At 40.0% G+C, this 16,815-nt stretch overlaps 1 protein-coding gene across 1 annotated transcript in view; it reads right to left on the bottom strand.

Annotated features, from left to right (window-relative positions):
* LOC115112953 (ribosome-binding protein 1-like) overlaps nucleotides 1-16,815 on the bottom strand; it is a 72,030-nt gene that overhangs the window by 14,102 nt on the left and 41,113 nt on the right. The window contains 4 exon segments of the mRNA XM_029640051.2: nucleotides 14,868-14,948; nucleotides 15,064-15,135; nucleotides 15,674-15,766; nucleotides 16,273-16,362. Coding sequence (XP_029495911.2) covers nucleotides 14,868-14,948; nucleotides 15,064-15,135; nucleotides 15,674-15,766; nucleotides 16,273-16,362 — 336 coding nt within the window.

Here is a 16,815-nt window from a genome sequence, read left to right as displayed (position 1 = left end):
ATGGTGGATGTAGATGTGTATAGCTAGTGTATATGGTGTACTGTATGGATGTAGATGTGTATAGCTAGTGTACCTATGGTGTACTGTATGGGTGTAGATGTGTATAGCTAGTGTACCTATGGTGTACTGTATGGGTGTAGATGTGTATAGCTAGTGTACCTATGGATGTAGGTGTACTGTATGGACTGTAGATGTGTATAGCTATGTGTACTGTATGGATGTAGATGTGTATAGCTAGTGTACCTATGGTGTACTGTATGGATGTAGATGTGTATAGCTAGTGTACCTATGGTGTACTGTATGGGTGTAGATGTGTATAGCTAGTGTACCTATGGTGTACTGTATGGATGTAGATGTGTATAGCTAGTGTACCTATGGTGTACTGTATGGGTGTAGATGTGTATAGCTAGTGTACCTATGGTGTACTGTATGGATGTAGATGTGTATAGCTAGTGTACCTATGGTGTACTGTATGGATGTAGATGTGTATAGCTAGTGTACCTATGGTGTACTGTATGGATGTAGATGTGTATAGCTAGTGTATGGATGTACTGTATGTGTAGATGTGTATAGCTAGTGTACCTATGGTGTACTGTATGGATGTAGATGTGTATAGCTATGGTGTACTGTATGGATGTAGATGTGTATAGCTAGTGTACCTATGGTGTACTGTATGGATGTAGATGTGTATAGCTAGTGTACCTATGGTGTACTGTATGGATGTAGATGTGTATAGCTAGTGTACCTATGGTGTACTGTATGGATGTAGATGTGTATAGCTAGTGTACCTATGGTGTACTGTATGGATGTAGATGTGTATAGCTAGTGTACCTATGGTGTACTGTATGGGTGTAGATGTGTATAGCTAGTGTACCTATGGTGTACTGTATGGATGTAGATGTGTATAGCTAGTGTACCTATGGTGTACTGTATGGATGTAGATGTGTATAGCTAGTGTACCTATGGTGTACTGTATGGATGTAGATGTGTATAGCTAGTGTACCTATGGTGTACTGTATGGATGTAGATGTGTATAGCTAGTGTACCTATGGTGTACTGTATGGATGTAGATGTGTATAGCTAGTGTACCTATGGTGTACTGTATGGATGTAGATGTGTATAGCTAGTGTACCTATGGTGTACTGTATGGATGTAGATGTGTATAGCTAGTGTACCTATGGTGTACTGTATGGATGTAGATGTGTATAGCTAGTGTACCTATGGTGTACTGTATGGATGTAGATGTGTATAGCTATGGTGTACTGTATGGATGTAGATGTGTATAGCTATGGTGTACTGTATGGATGTAGATGTGTATAGCTAGTGTACCTATGGTGTACTGTATGGATGTAGATGTGTATAGCTAGTGTACCTATGGTGTACTGTATGGATGTAGATGTGTATAGCTAGTGTACCTATGGTGTACTGTATGGATGTAGATGTGTATAGCTAGTGTACCTATGGTGTACTGTATGGGTGTAGATGTGTATAGCTAGTGTACCTATGGTGTACTGTATGGGTGTAGATGTGTATAGCTAGTGTACCTATGGTGTACTGTATGGATGTAGATGTGTATAGCTAGTGTACTATGGTGTACTGTATGGGTGTAGATGTGTATAGCTAGTGTACCTATGGTGTACTGTATGGATGTAGATGTGTATAGCTAGTGTACCTATGGTGTACTGTATGGATGTAGATGTGTATAGCTAGTGTACCTATGGTGTACTGTATGGATGTAGATGTGTATAGCTAGTGTACCTATGGTGTACTGTATGGATGTAGATGTGTATAGCTAGTGTACCTATGGTGTACTGTATGGATGTAGATGTGTATAGCTAGTGTACCTATGGTGTACTGTATGGATGTAGATGTGTATAGCTAGTGTACCTATGGTGTACTGTATGGATGTAGATGTGTATAGCTAGTGTACCTATGGTGTACTGTAGATGTAGTATAGCTAGTGTACCTATGGTGTACTGTATGGATGTAGATGTGTATAGCTAGTGTACCTATGGTGTACTGTATGGATGTAGATGTGTATAGCTAGTGTACCTATGGTGTACTGTATGGGTGTAGATGTGTATAGCTAGTGTACCTATGGTGTACTGTATGGGTGTAGATGTGTATAGCTATGGGTGTACTGTATGATGTAGATGTATAGCTAGTGTACCTATGGTGTACTGTATGGGTGTAGATGTGTATAGCTAGTGTACCTATGGTGTACTGTATGGATGTAGATGTGTATAGCTAGTGTACCTATGGTGTACTGTATGGATGTAGATGTGTATAGCTAGTGTACCTATGGTGTACTGTATGGATGTAGATGTGTATAGCTAGTGTACCTATGGTGTACTGTATGGGTGTAGATGTGTATAGCTAGTGTACCTATGGTGTACTGTATGGATGTAGATGTGTATAGCTAGTGTACCTATGGTGTACTGTATGGATGTAGATGTGTATAGCTAGTGTACCTATGGTGTACTGTATGGGTGTAGATGTGTATAGCTAGTGTACCTATGGTGTACTGTATGGGTGTAGATGTGTATAGCTAGTGTACCTATGGTGTACTGTATGGGTGTAGATGTGTATAGCTAGTGTGTACTGTATGGATGTAGATGTGTATGGTGTACTGTATGGATGTAGATGTGTATAGCTAGTGTACCTATGGTGTACTGTATGGATGTAGATGTGTATAGCTATGGTGTACTGTATGGGTGTGTACTGTGTATGGATGTAGATGTGTATAGCTATGGTGTACTGTATGGATGTAGATGTGTATAGCTAGTGTACCTATGGTGTACTGTATGGATGTAGATGTGTATAGCTAGTGTACCTATGGTGTACTGTATGGGTGTAGATGTGTATAGCTAGTGTACCTATGGTGTACTGTATGGATGTAGATGTGTATAGCTAGTGTACCTATGGTGTACTGTATGGGTGTAGATGTGTATAGCTATGGTGTACTGTATGGATGTAGATGTGTATAGCTATGGTGTACTGTATGGATGTAGATGTGTATAGCTAGTGTACCTATGGTGTACTGTATGGATGTAGATGTGTATAGCTAGTGTACCTATGGTGTACTGTATGGGTGTAGATGTGTATAGCTAGTGTACCTATGGTGTACTGTATGGATGTAGATGTGTATAGCTAGTGTACCTATGGTGGATGTAGCTGTGTATATGGTGTACTGTATGGATGTAGATGTGTATAGCTAGTGTACCTATGGTGTACTGTATGGATGTAGATGTGTATAGCTAGTGTATGGTGCACCTATGGTGTACTGTATGGATGTAGATGTGTATAGCTAGTGTACCTATGGTGTACTGTATGGATGTAGATGTGTATAGCTAGTGTACCTATGGTGTACTGTATGGATGTAGATGTGTATAGCTAGTGTACCTATGGTGTACTGTATGGATGTAGATGTGTATAGCTAGTGTACCTATGGTGTACTGTATGGATGTAGATGTGTATAGCTAGTGTACCTATGGTGTACTGTATGGGTGTAGATGTGTATAGCTAGTGTACCTATGGTGTACTGTATGGATGTAGATGTGTATAGCTAGTGTACCTATGGTGTACTGTATGGATGTAGATGTGTATAGCTAGTGTACCTATGGATGGTGTATAGTATGGATGTAGATGTGTATAGCTAGTGTACCTATGGTGTACTGTATGGATGTAGATGTGTATAGCTATACTGTATGGGTGTAGATGTGTATAGCTATGTACCTATGTGTACTGTATGGATGTAGATGTGTATAGCTATGGTGTACTGTATGGATGTAGATGTGTATAGCTAGTGTACCTATGGTGTACTGTATGGATGTAGATGTGTATAGCTAGTGTACCTATGGTGTACTGTATGGATGTAGATGTGTATAGCTAGTGTACCTATGGTGTACTGTATGGATGTAGATGTGTATAGCTAGTGTACCTATGGTGTACTGTATGGGTGTAGATGTGTATAGCTAGTGTACCTATGGTGTACTGTATGGATGTAGATGTGTATAGCTAGTGTACCTATGGTGTACTGTATGGATGTAGATGTGTATAGCTAGTGTACCTATGGTGTACTGTATGGATGTAGATGTGTATAGCTAGTGTACCTATGGTGTACTGTATGGATGTAGATGTGTATAGCTAGTGTACCTATGGTGTACTGTATGGATGTAGATGTGTATAGCTAGTGTACCTATGGTGTACTGTATGGATGTAGATGTGTATAGCTAGTGTACCTATGGTGTACTGTATGGATGTAGATGTGTATAGCTAGTGTACCTATGGTGTACTGTATGGGTGTAGATGTGTATAGCTATGGTGTACTGTATGGATGTAGATGTGTATAGCTAGTGTACCTATGGTGTACTGTATGTGTATAGCTAGATGTGTACTATGGATGTAGATGTGTATAGCTAGTGTATATGGTGTACTGTATGGATGTAGATGTGTATAGCTAGTGTACCTATGGTGTACTGTATGGATGTAGATGTGTATAGCTAGTGTACCTATGGTGTACTGTATGGGTGTAGATGTGTATAGCTAGTGTACCTATGGTGTACTGTGTATGGATGTAGATGTGTATAGCTAGTGTACCTATGGTGTACTGTATGGGTGTAGATGTGTATAGCTAGTGTACTATGGTGTACTGTATGGATGTAGATGTGTATAGCTAGTGTACCTATGGTGTACTGTATGGGTGTAGATGTGTATAGCTAGTGTACCTATGGTGTACTGTATGGATGTAGATGTGTATAGCTAGATGTGGTGTACTGTATGGGTGTAGATGTGTATAGCTAGTGTACCTATGGTGTACTGTATGGATGTAGATGTGTATAGCTAGTGTACCTATGGTGTACTGTATGGATGTAGATGTGTATAGCTAGTGTACCTATGGTGTACTGTATGGGTGTAGATGTGTATAGCTAGTGTAGCTATGGTGTACTGTATGGATGTAGATGTGTATAGCTAGTGTACCTATGGTGTACTGTATGGATGTAGATGTGTATAGCTAGTGTACCTATGGTGTACTGTATGGATGTAGATGTGTATAGCTAGTGTACCTATGGTGTACTGTATGGATGTAGATGTGTATAGCTATGGTGTACTGTATGGATGTAGATGTGTATAGCTAGTGTACCTATGGTGTACTGTATGGATGTAGATGTGTATAGCTAGTGTACCTATGGTGTACTGTATGGGTGTAGATGTGTATAGCTAGTGTACCTATGGTGTACCTATGGATGTAGATGTGTATAGCTATGGTGTACTGTATGGATGTAGATGTGTATAGCTAGTGTACCTATGGTGTACTGTATGGATGTAGATGTGTATAGCTAGTGTACCTATGGTGTACTGTATGGATGTAGATGTGTATAGCTAGTGTACCTATGGTGTACTGTATGGATGTAGATGTGTATAGCTAGTGTACCTATGGTGTACTGTATGGATGTAGATGTGTATAGCTAGTGTACCTATGGTGTACTGTATGGATGTAGATGTGTATAGCTAGTGTACCTATGGTGTACTGTATGGGTGTAGATGTGTATAGCTAGTGTACCTATGGTGTACTGTATGGATGTAGATGTGTATAGCTAGTGTACCTATGGTGTACTGTATGGATGTAGATGTGTATAGCTAGTGTACCTATGGTGTACTGTATGGATGTAGATGTGTATAGCTAGTGTACCTATGGTGTACTGTATGGGTGTAGATGTGTATAGCTAGTGTACCTATGGTGTACTGTATGGGTGTAGATGTGTATAGCTAGTGTACCTATGGTGTACTGTATGGGTGTAGATGTGTATAGCTAGTGTACCTATGGTGTACTGTATGGGTGTAGGTGTATAGCTAGTGTACCTATGGTGTACTGTATGGATGTAGATGTGTATAGCTATGGTGTACTGTATGGATGTAGATGTGTATAGCTAGTGTACCTATGGTGTACAGTATGGGTGTAGATGTGTATAGCTAGTGTACCTATGGTGTACTGTATGGGTGTAGATGTGTATAGCTAGTGTACCTATGGTGTACTGTATGGATGTAGATGTGTATAGCTATGGTGTACTGTATGGATGTAGATGTGTATAGCTATGGTGTACTGTATGGATGTAGATGTGTATAGCTATGGTGTACTGTATGGATGTAGATGTGTATAGCTATGGTGTACTGTATGGATGTAGATGTGTATAGCTATGGTGTACTGTATGGATGTAGATGTGTATAGCTATGGTGTACTGTATGGATGTAGATGTGTATAGCTAGTGTACCTATGGTGTACTGTATGGATGTAGATGTGTATAGCTAGTGTACCTATGGTGTACTGTATGGGTGTAGATGTGTATAGCTAGTGTACCTATGGTGTACTGTATGGGTGTAGATGTGTATAGCTAGTGTACCTATGGTGTACTGTATGGGTGTAGATGTGTATAGCTAGTGTACCTATGGTGTACTGTATGGGTGTAGATGTGTATAGCTAGTGTACCTATGGTGTACTGTATGGATGTAGATGTGTATAGCTATGGTGTACTGTATGGATGTGTATAGCTATGGTGTACTGTATGGATGTAGATGTGTATAGCTATGGTGTACTGTATGGGTGTAGATGTGTATAGCTAGTGTACCTATGGTGTACTGTATGGATGTAGATGTGTATAGCTAGTGTACCTATGGTGTACTGTATGGGTGTAGATGTGTATAGCTAGTGTACCTATGGTGTACTGTATGGATGTAGATGTGTATAGCTAGTGTACCTATGGTGTACTGTATGGATGTAGATGTGTATAGCTAGTGTACCTATGGTGTACTGTATGGATGTAGATGTGTATAGCTAGTGTACCTATGGTGTACTGTATGGATGTAGATGTGTATAGCTAGTGTACCTATGGTGTACTGTATGGATGTAGATGTGTATAGCTAGTGTACCTATGGTGTACTGTATGGATGTAGATGTGTATAGCTAGTGTACATGTGGTGTACTGTATGGGTGTAGATGTGTATAGCTAGTGTACCTATGGTGTACTGTATGGGTGTAGATGTGTATAGCTAGTGTACCTATGGTGTACTGTATGGATGTAGATGTGTATAGCTAGTGTACCTATGGTGTACTGTATGGGTGTAGATGTGTATAGCTAGTGTACCTATGGTGTACTGTATGGATGTAGATGTGTATAGCTAGTGTACCTATGGTGTACTGTATGGATGTAGATGTGTATAGCTAGTGTACCTATGGTGTACTGTATGGGTGTAGATGTGTATAGCTAGTGTACCTATGGTGTACTGTATGGATGTAGATGTGTATAGCTAGTGTACCTATGGTGTACTGTATGGGTGTAGATGTGTATAGCTAGTGTACCTATGGTGTACTGTATGGGTGTAGATGTGTATAGCTAGTGTACCTATACCTATGGTGTACTGTATGGATGTAGATGTGTATAGCTAGTGTACCTATGGTGTACTGTATGGGTGTAGATGTGTATAGCTAGTGTACCTATGGTGTACTGTATGGGTGTAGATGTGTATAGCTAGTGTACCTATGGTGTACTGTATGGATGTAGATGTGTATAGCTAGTGTACCTATGGTGTACTGTATGGGTATAGATGTGTACTGTATGGATGTAGATGTGTATAGCTATGGTGTACTGTATGGATGTAGATGTGTATAGCTAGTGGGTGTACTGTATGGATGTAGATGTATAGCTATGGTGTACTGTATGGATGTAGATGTGTATAGCTAGTGTACCTATGTGTACTGTATGGATGTAGATGTGTATAGCTAGTGTACCTATGGTGTACTGTATGGATGTAGATGTGTATAGCTAGTGTACCTATGGTGTACTGTATGGGTGTAGATGTGTATAGCTAGTGTACCTATGGTGTACTGTATGGGTGTAGATGTGTATAGCTAGTGTACCTATGGTACTGTATGGGTGTAGATGTGTATAGCTAGTGTACCTATGGTGTACTGTATGGATGTAGATGTGTATAGCTAGTGTACCTATGGTGTACTGTATGGGTGTAGATGTGTATAGCTAGTGTACCTATGGTGTACTGTATGGATGTAGATGTGTATAGCTATGGTGTACTGTATGGATGTAGATGTGTAGATAGATGGTGTACTGTATGGATGTAGCTAGTGTACCTATGGTGTACTGTATGGATGTAGATGTGTATAGCTAGTGTACCTATGGTGTACTGTATGGATGTAGATGTGTATAGCTAGTGTACCTATGTGTACCTATGGATGTAGATGTGTACTAGTATGGGTACTGTATGGATGTGTGTGTATAGCTAGTGTACCTATGGTGTACTGTATGGATGTAGATGTGTATAGCTACTGTATGGATGTAGATGTGTATAGCTATGGTGTACTGTATGGATGTAGATGTGTATAGCTAGTGTACCTATGGTGTACTGTATGGGTGTAGATGTGTATAGCTAGTGTACCTATGGTGTACTGTATGGATGTAGATGTGTATAGCTAGTGTACCTATGGTGTACTGTATGGATGTAGATGTGTATAGCTAGTGTACCTATGGTGTACTGTATGGATGTAGATGTGTATAGCTAGTGTACCTATGGTGTACTGTATGGATGTAGATGTGTATAGCTAGTGTACCTATGGTGTACTGTATGGATGTAGATGTGTATAGCTAGTGTACCTATGGTGTACTGTATGGGTGTAGATGTGTATAGCTAGTGTACCTATGGTGTACTGTATGGATGTAGATGTGTATAGCTAGTGTACCTATGGTGTACTGTATGGATGTAGATGTGTATAGCTAGTGTACTATGGTGTACTGTATGGATGTAGATGTGTATAGCTAGTGTACCTATGGTGTACTGTATGGGTGTAGATGTGTATAGCTAGTGTACCTATGGTGTACTGTATGGATGTAGATGTGTATAGCTAGTGTACCTATGGTGTACTGTATGGATGTAGATGTGTATAGCTAGTGTACCTATGGTGTACTGTATGGATGTAGATGTGTATAGCTAGTGTACCTATGGTGTACTGTATGGATGTAGATGTGTATAGCTAGTGTACCTATGGTGTACTGTGTATGTATGGTGTAGATGTGTATAGCTATGCTATGTGTACTGTATGGATGTACTGTATGGGTGTAGATGTGTATGCTAGTGACCTATGGTGTACTGTATGGGTGTAGATGTGTATAGCTAGTGTACCTATGGTGTACTGTATGGATGTAGATGTGTATAGCTAGTGTACCTATGGTGTACTGTATGGAGATGTGTGTAGATGTGTATAGCTAGTGTACCTATGGTGTACTGTATGGATGTAGATGTGTATAGCTAGTGTACCTATGGTGTACTGTATGGGTGTAGATGTGTATAGCTAGTGTACCTATGGTGTATGTATGGATGTAGATGTGTATAGCTAGTGTACCTATGGTGTACTGTATGGGTGTAGATGTGTATAGCTAGTGTACCTATGGTGTACTGTATGGATGTAGATGTGTATAGCTAGTGTACCTATGGATGTAGATGTGTATAGCTATGGTGTACTGTATGGATGTAGATGTGTATAGCTATGGTGTACTGTATGGATGTAGATGTGTATAGCTATGGTGTACCTATGGATGTAGATGTGTATAGCTGTGTACTGTATGGATGTAGATGTGTATAGCTATGGTGTACTGTATGGATGTAGATGTGTATAGCTATGTAGATGTGTACTGTATGGATGTAGATGTGTATAGCTAGTGTACCTATGTGTACCTATGGTGTACTGTATGGGTGTAGATGTGTATAGCTAGTGTACCTATGGTGTACTGTATGGATGTAGATGTGTATAGCTAGTGTACCTATGGTGTACTGTATGGATGTAGATGTGTATAGCTAGTGTACCTATGGTGTACTGTATGGATGTAGATGTGTATAGCTAGTGTACCTATGGTGTACTGTATGGGTGTAGATGTGTATAGCTAGTGTACCTATGGTGTACTGTATGGATGTAGATGTGTATAGCTATGGTGTACTGTATGGATGTAGATGTGTATAGCTATGGTGTACTGTATGGATGTAGATGTGTATAGCTATGGTGTACTGTATGGATGTAGATGTGTATAGCTAGTGTACCTATGGTGTACTGTATGGATGTAGATGTGTATAGCTAGTGTACCTATGGTGTACTGTATGGATGTAGATGTGTATAGCTAGTGTACCTATGGTGTACTGTATGGATGTAGATGTGTATAGCTAGTGTACCTATGGTGTACTGTATGGATGTAGATGTGTATAGCTAGTGTACCTATGGTGTACTGTATGGATGTAGATGTGTATAGCTAGTGTACCTATGGTGTACTGTATGGGTGTAGATGTGTATAGCTAGTGTACCTATGGTGTACTGTATGGGTGTAGATGTGTATAGCTAGTGTACCTATGGTGTACTGTATGGGTGTAGATGTGTATAGCTAGTGTACCTATGGTGTACTGTATGGGTGTAGATGTGTATAGCTAGTGTACCTATGGTGTACTGTATGGATGTAGATGTGTATAGCTAGTGTACCTATGGTGTACTGTATGGATGTAGATGTGTATAGCTAGTGTACATGTGGTGTACTGTATGGGTGTAGATGTGTATAGCTAGTGTACCTATGGTGTACTGTATGGATGTAGATGTGTATAGCTAGTGTACCTATGGTGTACTGTATGGATGTAGATGTGTATAGCTAGTGTACCTATGGTGTACTGTATGGATGTAGATGTGTATAGCTAGTGTACCTATGGTGTACTGTATGGGTGTAGATGTGTATAGCTAGTGTACCTATGGTGTACTGTATGGATGTAGATGTGTATAGCTAGTGTACCTATGGTGTACTGTATGGGTGTAGATGTGTATAGCTAGTGTACCTATGGTGTACTGTATGGGTGTAGATGTGTATAGCTATGTGTACCTATGGATGTAGATGTACTGGTGTACTGGGTGTAGATGTGTATAGCTAGTTTACCTATGGTGTACTGTATGGATGTAGATGTGTATAGCTAGTGTACCTATGGTGTACTGTATGGGTGTAGATGTGTATAGCTATGGTGTACTGTATGGATGAAGATGTGTATAGCTATGGTGTACTGTATGGGTGTAGATGTGTATAGCTAGTTTACCTATGGTGTACTGTATGGATGTAGATGTGTATAGCTAGTGTACCTATGGTGTACTGTATGGGTGTAGATGTGTATAGCTAGTGTACCTATGGTGTACTGTATGGATGTAGATGTGTATAGCTAGTGTACCTATGGTGTACTGTATGGATGTAGATGTGTATAGCTAGTGTACCTATGGTGTACTGTATGGGTGTAGATGTGTATAGCTAGTGTACCTATGGTGTACTGTATGGATGTAGATGTGTATAGCTAGTGTACCTATGGTGTACTGTATGGGTGTAGATGTGTATAGCTAGTGTACCTATGGTGTACTGTATGGATGTAGATGTGTATAGCTAGTGTACCTATGGTGTACTGTATGGATGTAGATGTGTATAGCTAGTGTACCTATGGTGTACTGTATGGTGTACTGTACCTATGGTGTACGTATGGATGTAGATGTGTATAGCTAGTGTACCTATGGTGTACTGTATGGATGTAGATGTGTATAGCTAGTGTAGCTATGGTGTACTGTATGGATGTAGATGTGTATAGCTAGTGTACCTATGGTGTACTGTATGGATGTAGATGTGTATAGCTAGTGTACCTATGGTGTACTGTATGGATGTAGATGTGTATAGCTAGTGTACCTATGGTGTACTGTATGGATGTAGATGTGTATAGCTAGTGTACCTATGGTGTACTGTATGGGTGTAGATGTGTATAGCTAGTGTACCTATGGTGTACTGTAGATGTATGGATGTAGATGTGTATGGAGCTAGTGTACCTATGGTGTACTGTATGGATGTAGATGTGTATAGCTAGTGTACCTATGGTGTACTGTATGGATGTAGATGTGTATAGCTAGTGTACCTATGGTGTACTGTATGGATGTAGATGTGTATAGCTAGTGTACCTATGGTGTACTGTATGGATGTAGATGTGTATAGCTAGTGTACCTATGGTGTACTGTATGGATGTAGATGTGTATAGCTAGTGTACCTATGGTGTACTGTATGGATGTAGATGTGTATAGCTAGTGTACCTATGGTGTACTGTATGGATGTAGATGTGTATAGCTAGTGTACCTATGGTGTACTGTATGGATGTAGATGTGTATAGCTAGTGTACCTATGGTGTACTGTATGGATGTAGATGTGTATAGCTAGTGTACCTATGGTGTACTGTATGGATGTAGATGTGTATAGCTAGTGTACCTATGGTGTACTGTATGGATGTAGATGTGTATAGCTAGTGTACCTATGGTGTACTGTATGGATGTAGATGTGTATAGCTAGTGTACCTATGGTGTACTGTATGGATGTAGATGTGTATAGCTAGTGTACCTATGGTGTACTGTATGGATGTAGATGTGTATAGCTAGTGTACCTATGGTGTACTGTATGGGTGTAGATGTGTATAGCTAGTGTACCTATGGTGTACTGTATGGATGTAGATGTGTATAGCTAGTGTACCTATGGTGTACTGTATGGGTGTAGATGTGTATAGCTAGTGTACCTATGGTGTACTGTATGGATGTAGATGTGTATAGCTAGTGTACCTATGGTGTACTGTATGGATGTAGATGTGTATAGCTAGTGTACCTATGGTGTACTGGTGTAGATGCTAGTGTATGGTATGGATGTAGATGTGTATAGCTAGTGTACCTATGGTGTACTGTATGGGATGTAGATGTGTATAGCTAGTGTACCTATGGTGTACTGTATGGATGTAGATGTGTATAGCTAGTGTACCTATGGTGTACTGTATGGATGTAGATGTGTATAGCTAGTGTACCTATGGTGTACTGTATGGGTGTAGATGTGTATAGCTAGTGTACCTATGGTGTACTGTATGGATGTAGATGTGTATAGCTAGTGTACCTATGGTGTACTGTATGGATGTAGATGTGTATAGCTATGGTGTACTGTATGGATGTAGATGTGTATAGCTATGGTGTACTGTATGGATGTAGATGTGTATAGCTATGGTGTACTGTATGGATGTAGATGTGTATAGCTAGTGTACCTATGGTGTACTGTATGGGTGTAGATGTGTATAGCTAGTGTACCTATGGTGTACTGTATGGGTGTAGATGTGTATAGCTAGTGTACCTATGGTGTACTGTATGGATGTAGATGTGTATAGCTAGTGTACCTATGGTGTACTGTATGGATGTAGATGTGTATAGCTAGTGTACCTATGGTGTACTGTATGGGTGTAGATGTGTATAGCTAGTGTACCTATGGTGTACTGTATGGGTGTAGATGTGTATAGCTATGGTGTACTGTATGGATGTAGATGTGTATAGCTATGGTGTACTGTATGGATGTAGATGTGTATAGCTATGGTGTACTGTATGGATGTAGATGTGTATAGCTAGTGTACCTATGGTGTACTGTATGGGTGTAGATGTGTATAGCTAGTGTACCTATGGTGTACTGTATGGATGTAGATGTGTATAGCTAGTGTACCTATGGTGTACTGTATGGATGTAGATGTGTATAGCTAGTGTACCTATGGTGTACTGTATGGATGTAGATGTGTATAGCTAGTGTACCTATGGTGTACTGTATGGATGTAGATGTGTATAGCTAGTGTACCTATGGTGTACTGTATGGATGTAGATGTGTATAGCTAGTGTAGCTATGGTGTACTGTATGGATGTAGATGTGTATAGCTAGTGTACCTATGGTGTACTATATGGATGTAGATGTGTATAGCTAGTGTACCTATGGTGTACTGTATGGATGTAGATGTGTATAGCTAGTGTACCTATGGTGTACTGTATGGATGTAGATGTGTATAGCTAGTGTACCTATGGTGTACTGTATGGGTGTAGATGTGTATAGCTAGTGTACCTATGGTGTACTGTATGGGTGTAGATGTGTATAGCTAGTGTAGCTATGGTGTACTGTATGGGTGTAGATGTGTATAGCTAGTGTAGCTATGGTGTACTGTATGGGTGTAGATGTGTATAGCTAGTGTACCTATGGTGTACTGTATGGGTGTAGATGTGTATAGCTAGTGTACCTATGGTGTACTGTATGGATGTAGATGTGTATAGCTAGTGTACCTATGGTGTACTGTATGGGTGTAGATGTGTATAGCTAGTGTAGCTATGGTGTACTGTATGGATGTAGATGTGTATAGCTAGTGTACCTATGGTGTACTGTATGGATGTAGATGTGTATAGCTAGTGTACCTATGGTGTACTGTATGGATGTAGATGTGTATAGCTAGTGTACCTATGGTGTACTGTATGGATGTAGATGTGTATAGCTAGTGTACCTATGGTGTACTGTATGGATGTAGATGTGTATAGCTAGTGTACCTATGGTGTACTGTATGGATGTAGATGTGTATAGCTAGTGTACCTAGATGTGTATAGTGTACTGTATGGATGTAGATGTGTATAGCTAGTGTACCTATGGTGTACTGTATGGATGTAGATGTGTATAGCTAGTGTAGCTATGGTGTACTGTATGGATGTAGATGTGTATAGCTAGTGTACCTATGGTGTACTGTATGGGTGTAGATGTGTATAGCTAGTGTACCTATGGTGTACTGTATGGATGTAGATGTGTATAGCTAGTGTACCTATGGTGTACTGTATGGGTGTAGATGTGTATAGCTAGTGTACCTATGGTGTACTGTATGGATGTAGATGTGTATAGCTAGTGTACCTATGCTGTACTGTATGGGTGTAGATGTGTATAGCTAGTGTACCTATGGTGTACTGTATGGATGTAGATGTGTACCGGTGCCATTTCCTCCTCTGTCGGGGCGGTCTCCGACTGTTTCTCCAACTGGGCTTCCAACAGCATCAACTGCTCCTTCAGCTGGAGGGAGAGGAGGGTAAGGAGTCCATTACTTAAGTACAATTCAGTACAGACAGTACCAGTCCAGCACTACACACCTACTGGATTGTAGTTGAAATCAGCCTGATATTTATACCTGTTCTATGCTTTGGTTCTCTGCCTTCAAGCTCTCTGCAGTCTCCTTCAGAGTGTGCACTTGTTCCAGGGCCTAGTGTGAGTAGAGAGGGTGTGGTTTAGAACATGGCAGTGTTTCCCCAATAATCATTGAGCAGTGGCGGGGTGCTTTTAAAAAATACATTTGTGGTCATTTTCGGGATGTAAATGTTTTCAGTGTAAACTTAAACGACTATGTAGAGAAAATATATATCTGGTTTTGGTATATAGAGCTATATATTTTTTAAATGAGATCATCTTTGAGAAGTAACAACCACCAATAAAAACTAGACAGAGAGAATCTAAAATCCCAAATATGTCCTGGCATGGGGCCCCCATTGATTGTGTCATAATGTTTGAGTCACTCAGATAGCATAAGAACACAGCATAAGCAATGGCAAAATGTGAACAATTTCAGGAAATTTGCATTCAAACAGAAACATTGTCTCTTGGCCAAGAAAAGGGCCTTTAAAATGTTGGGTCGGAGACTTCAACATTGGCCACGCCCACTAATACACTGCAGGGCCACACAAAGAGCACGAGAGAGAACACAATATTACAGTTGGAGAGGAGAGAAAACACTGCTTCTTCACCTTCTTCAACTGGTCCTCAGAGTCAGCAATCTTGGATTTCCACACTAGCTCCTCCTCCTCTACACTCTTCTGAAGGAACATCAGCATTCCTTCCTGTGGAGAGACAGACACATGATTGTGTGAGTATTTCTGTATTTGAAATTTTGGAGGATGAAATCTTGTAGACCACAACTCGCTCTCTCGCCCACTCACACACACACTTGTATTTTTATGCAAGAGAAGGTTTTGCTTGAGGTCAAATTTCACATCTTTATAGATGCATGTTTTGGGTGATAAATTCAGTATATCTATCCTCCATTTACACCCGTCTCTCACTCACACAAACATGTCATTATCTTATGTTGTAGGCCCATTTTTAAGTTTATCTAGAGCAGGGGTATTCAAATCTTACACTACGAGGTCCAAAATACTGCTGCTTTTCTGTTCTACCAGAATTAAATTGTACCCACCTGATGTCCCAGGTCTAAATCAGTCCCTAATTAGAGGGAATAATGAAAAAAGCAGTGGAACTGGTTTCAAGAGCCAGATTTTAATTTGAGGGATCTAGATATGCCGATGTGTAAACCAACTGGGCGTGTTGGGTTGTTGTAGGTACTCACTGTTTCAGCCAGGACTGTTCTGTACTGGTCACACTCTGCCTGCAGTGTCCCGTGGCTGTCCTCTGCTTCCTTAAGTTTCTCCAACAGCTCCTGGAATCAAAACACCACAGTCAGTCAGAACAAATGAGAAAACATTCATGTCCATTACATTTTCTACAAATGTGATATTTTTCTGTGGTGCTCTGGCTTACAGGTAAAAGCAGACAAACGATATACAGTACCAGTCAAAGTTTGGACACACCTACTCATTCCAGGTTTTTGCTTTATTTTTTAAAACTATTTTTTACATTGTAGAATAATAGTGAAGACATCAAAACTATCAAATAACACATATGGAATAATGTGGTAACCAAAAAAGTGTGAAACAAATCAAAATATATTTTATATTGGAAATTCTTAAAAGTAGCCACCCGTTGCCTTGATGACAGCTTTGTACACTCTTGGCATTATCTCAACCAGCTTCATGAGGTAGTCACCTGGAATGTATTTAAATTAACAGGTGTGCCTTGTTAAAAGTTCATTTGTGTAATTGAATGCGAGAGA

This window comes from Oncorhynchus nerka, linkage group LG28, assembly GCF_034236695.1.
Source record: "Oncorhynchus nerka isolate Pitt River linkage group LG28, Oner_Uvic_2.0, whole genome shotgun sequence".
NCBI lineage: Eukaryota > Metazoa > Chordata > Actinopteri > Salmoniformes > Salmonidae > Oncorhynchus > Oncorhynchus nerka.
This window is presented reverse-complemented; position numbering and strand designations above follow the sequence as displayed.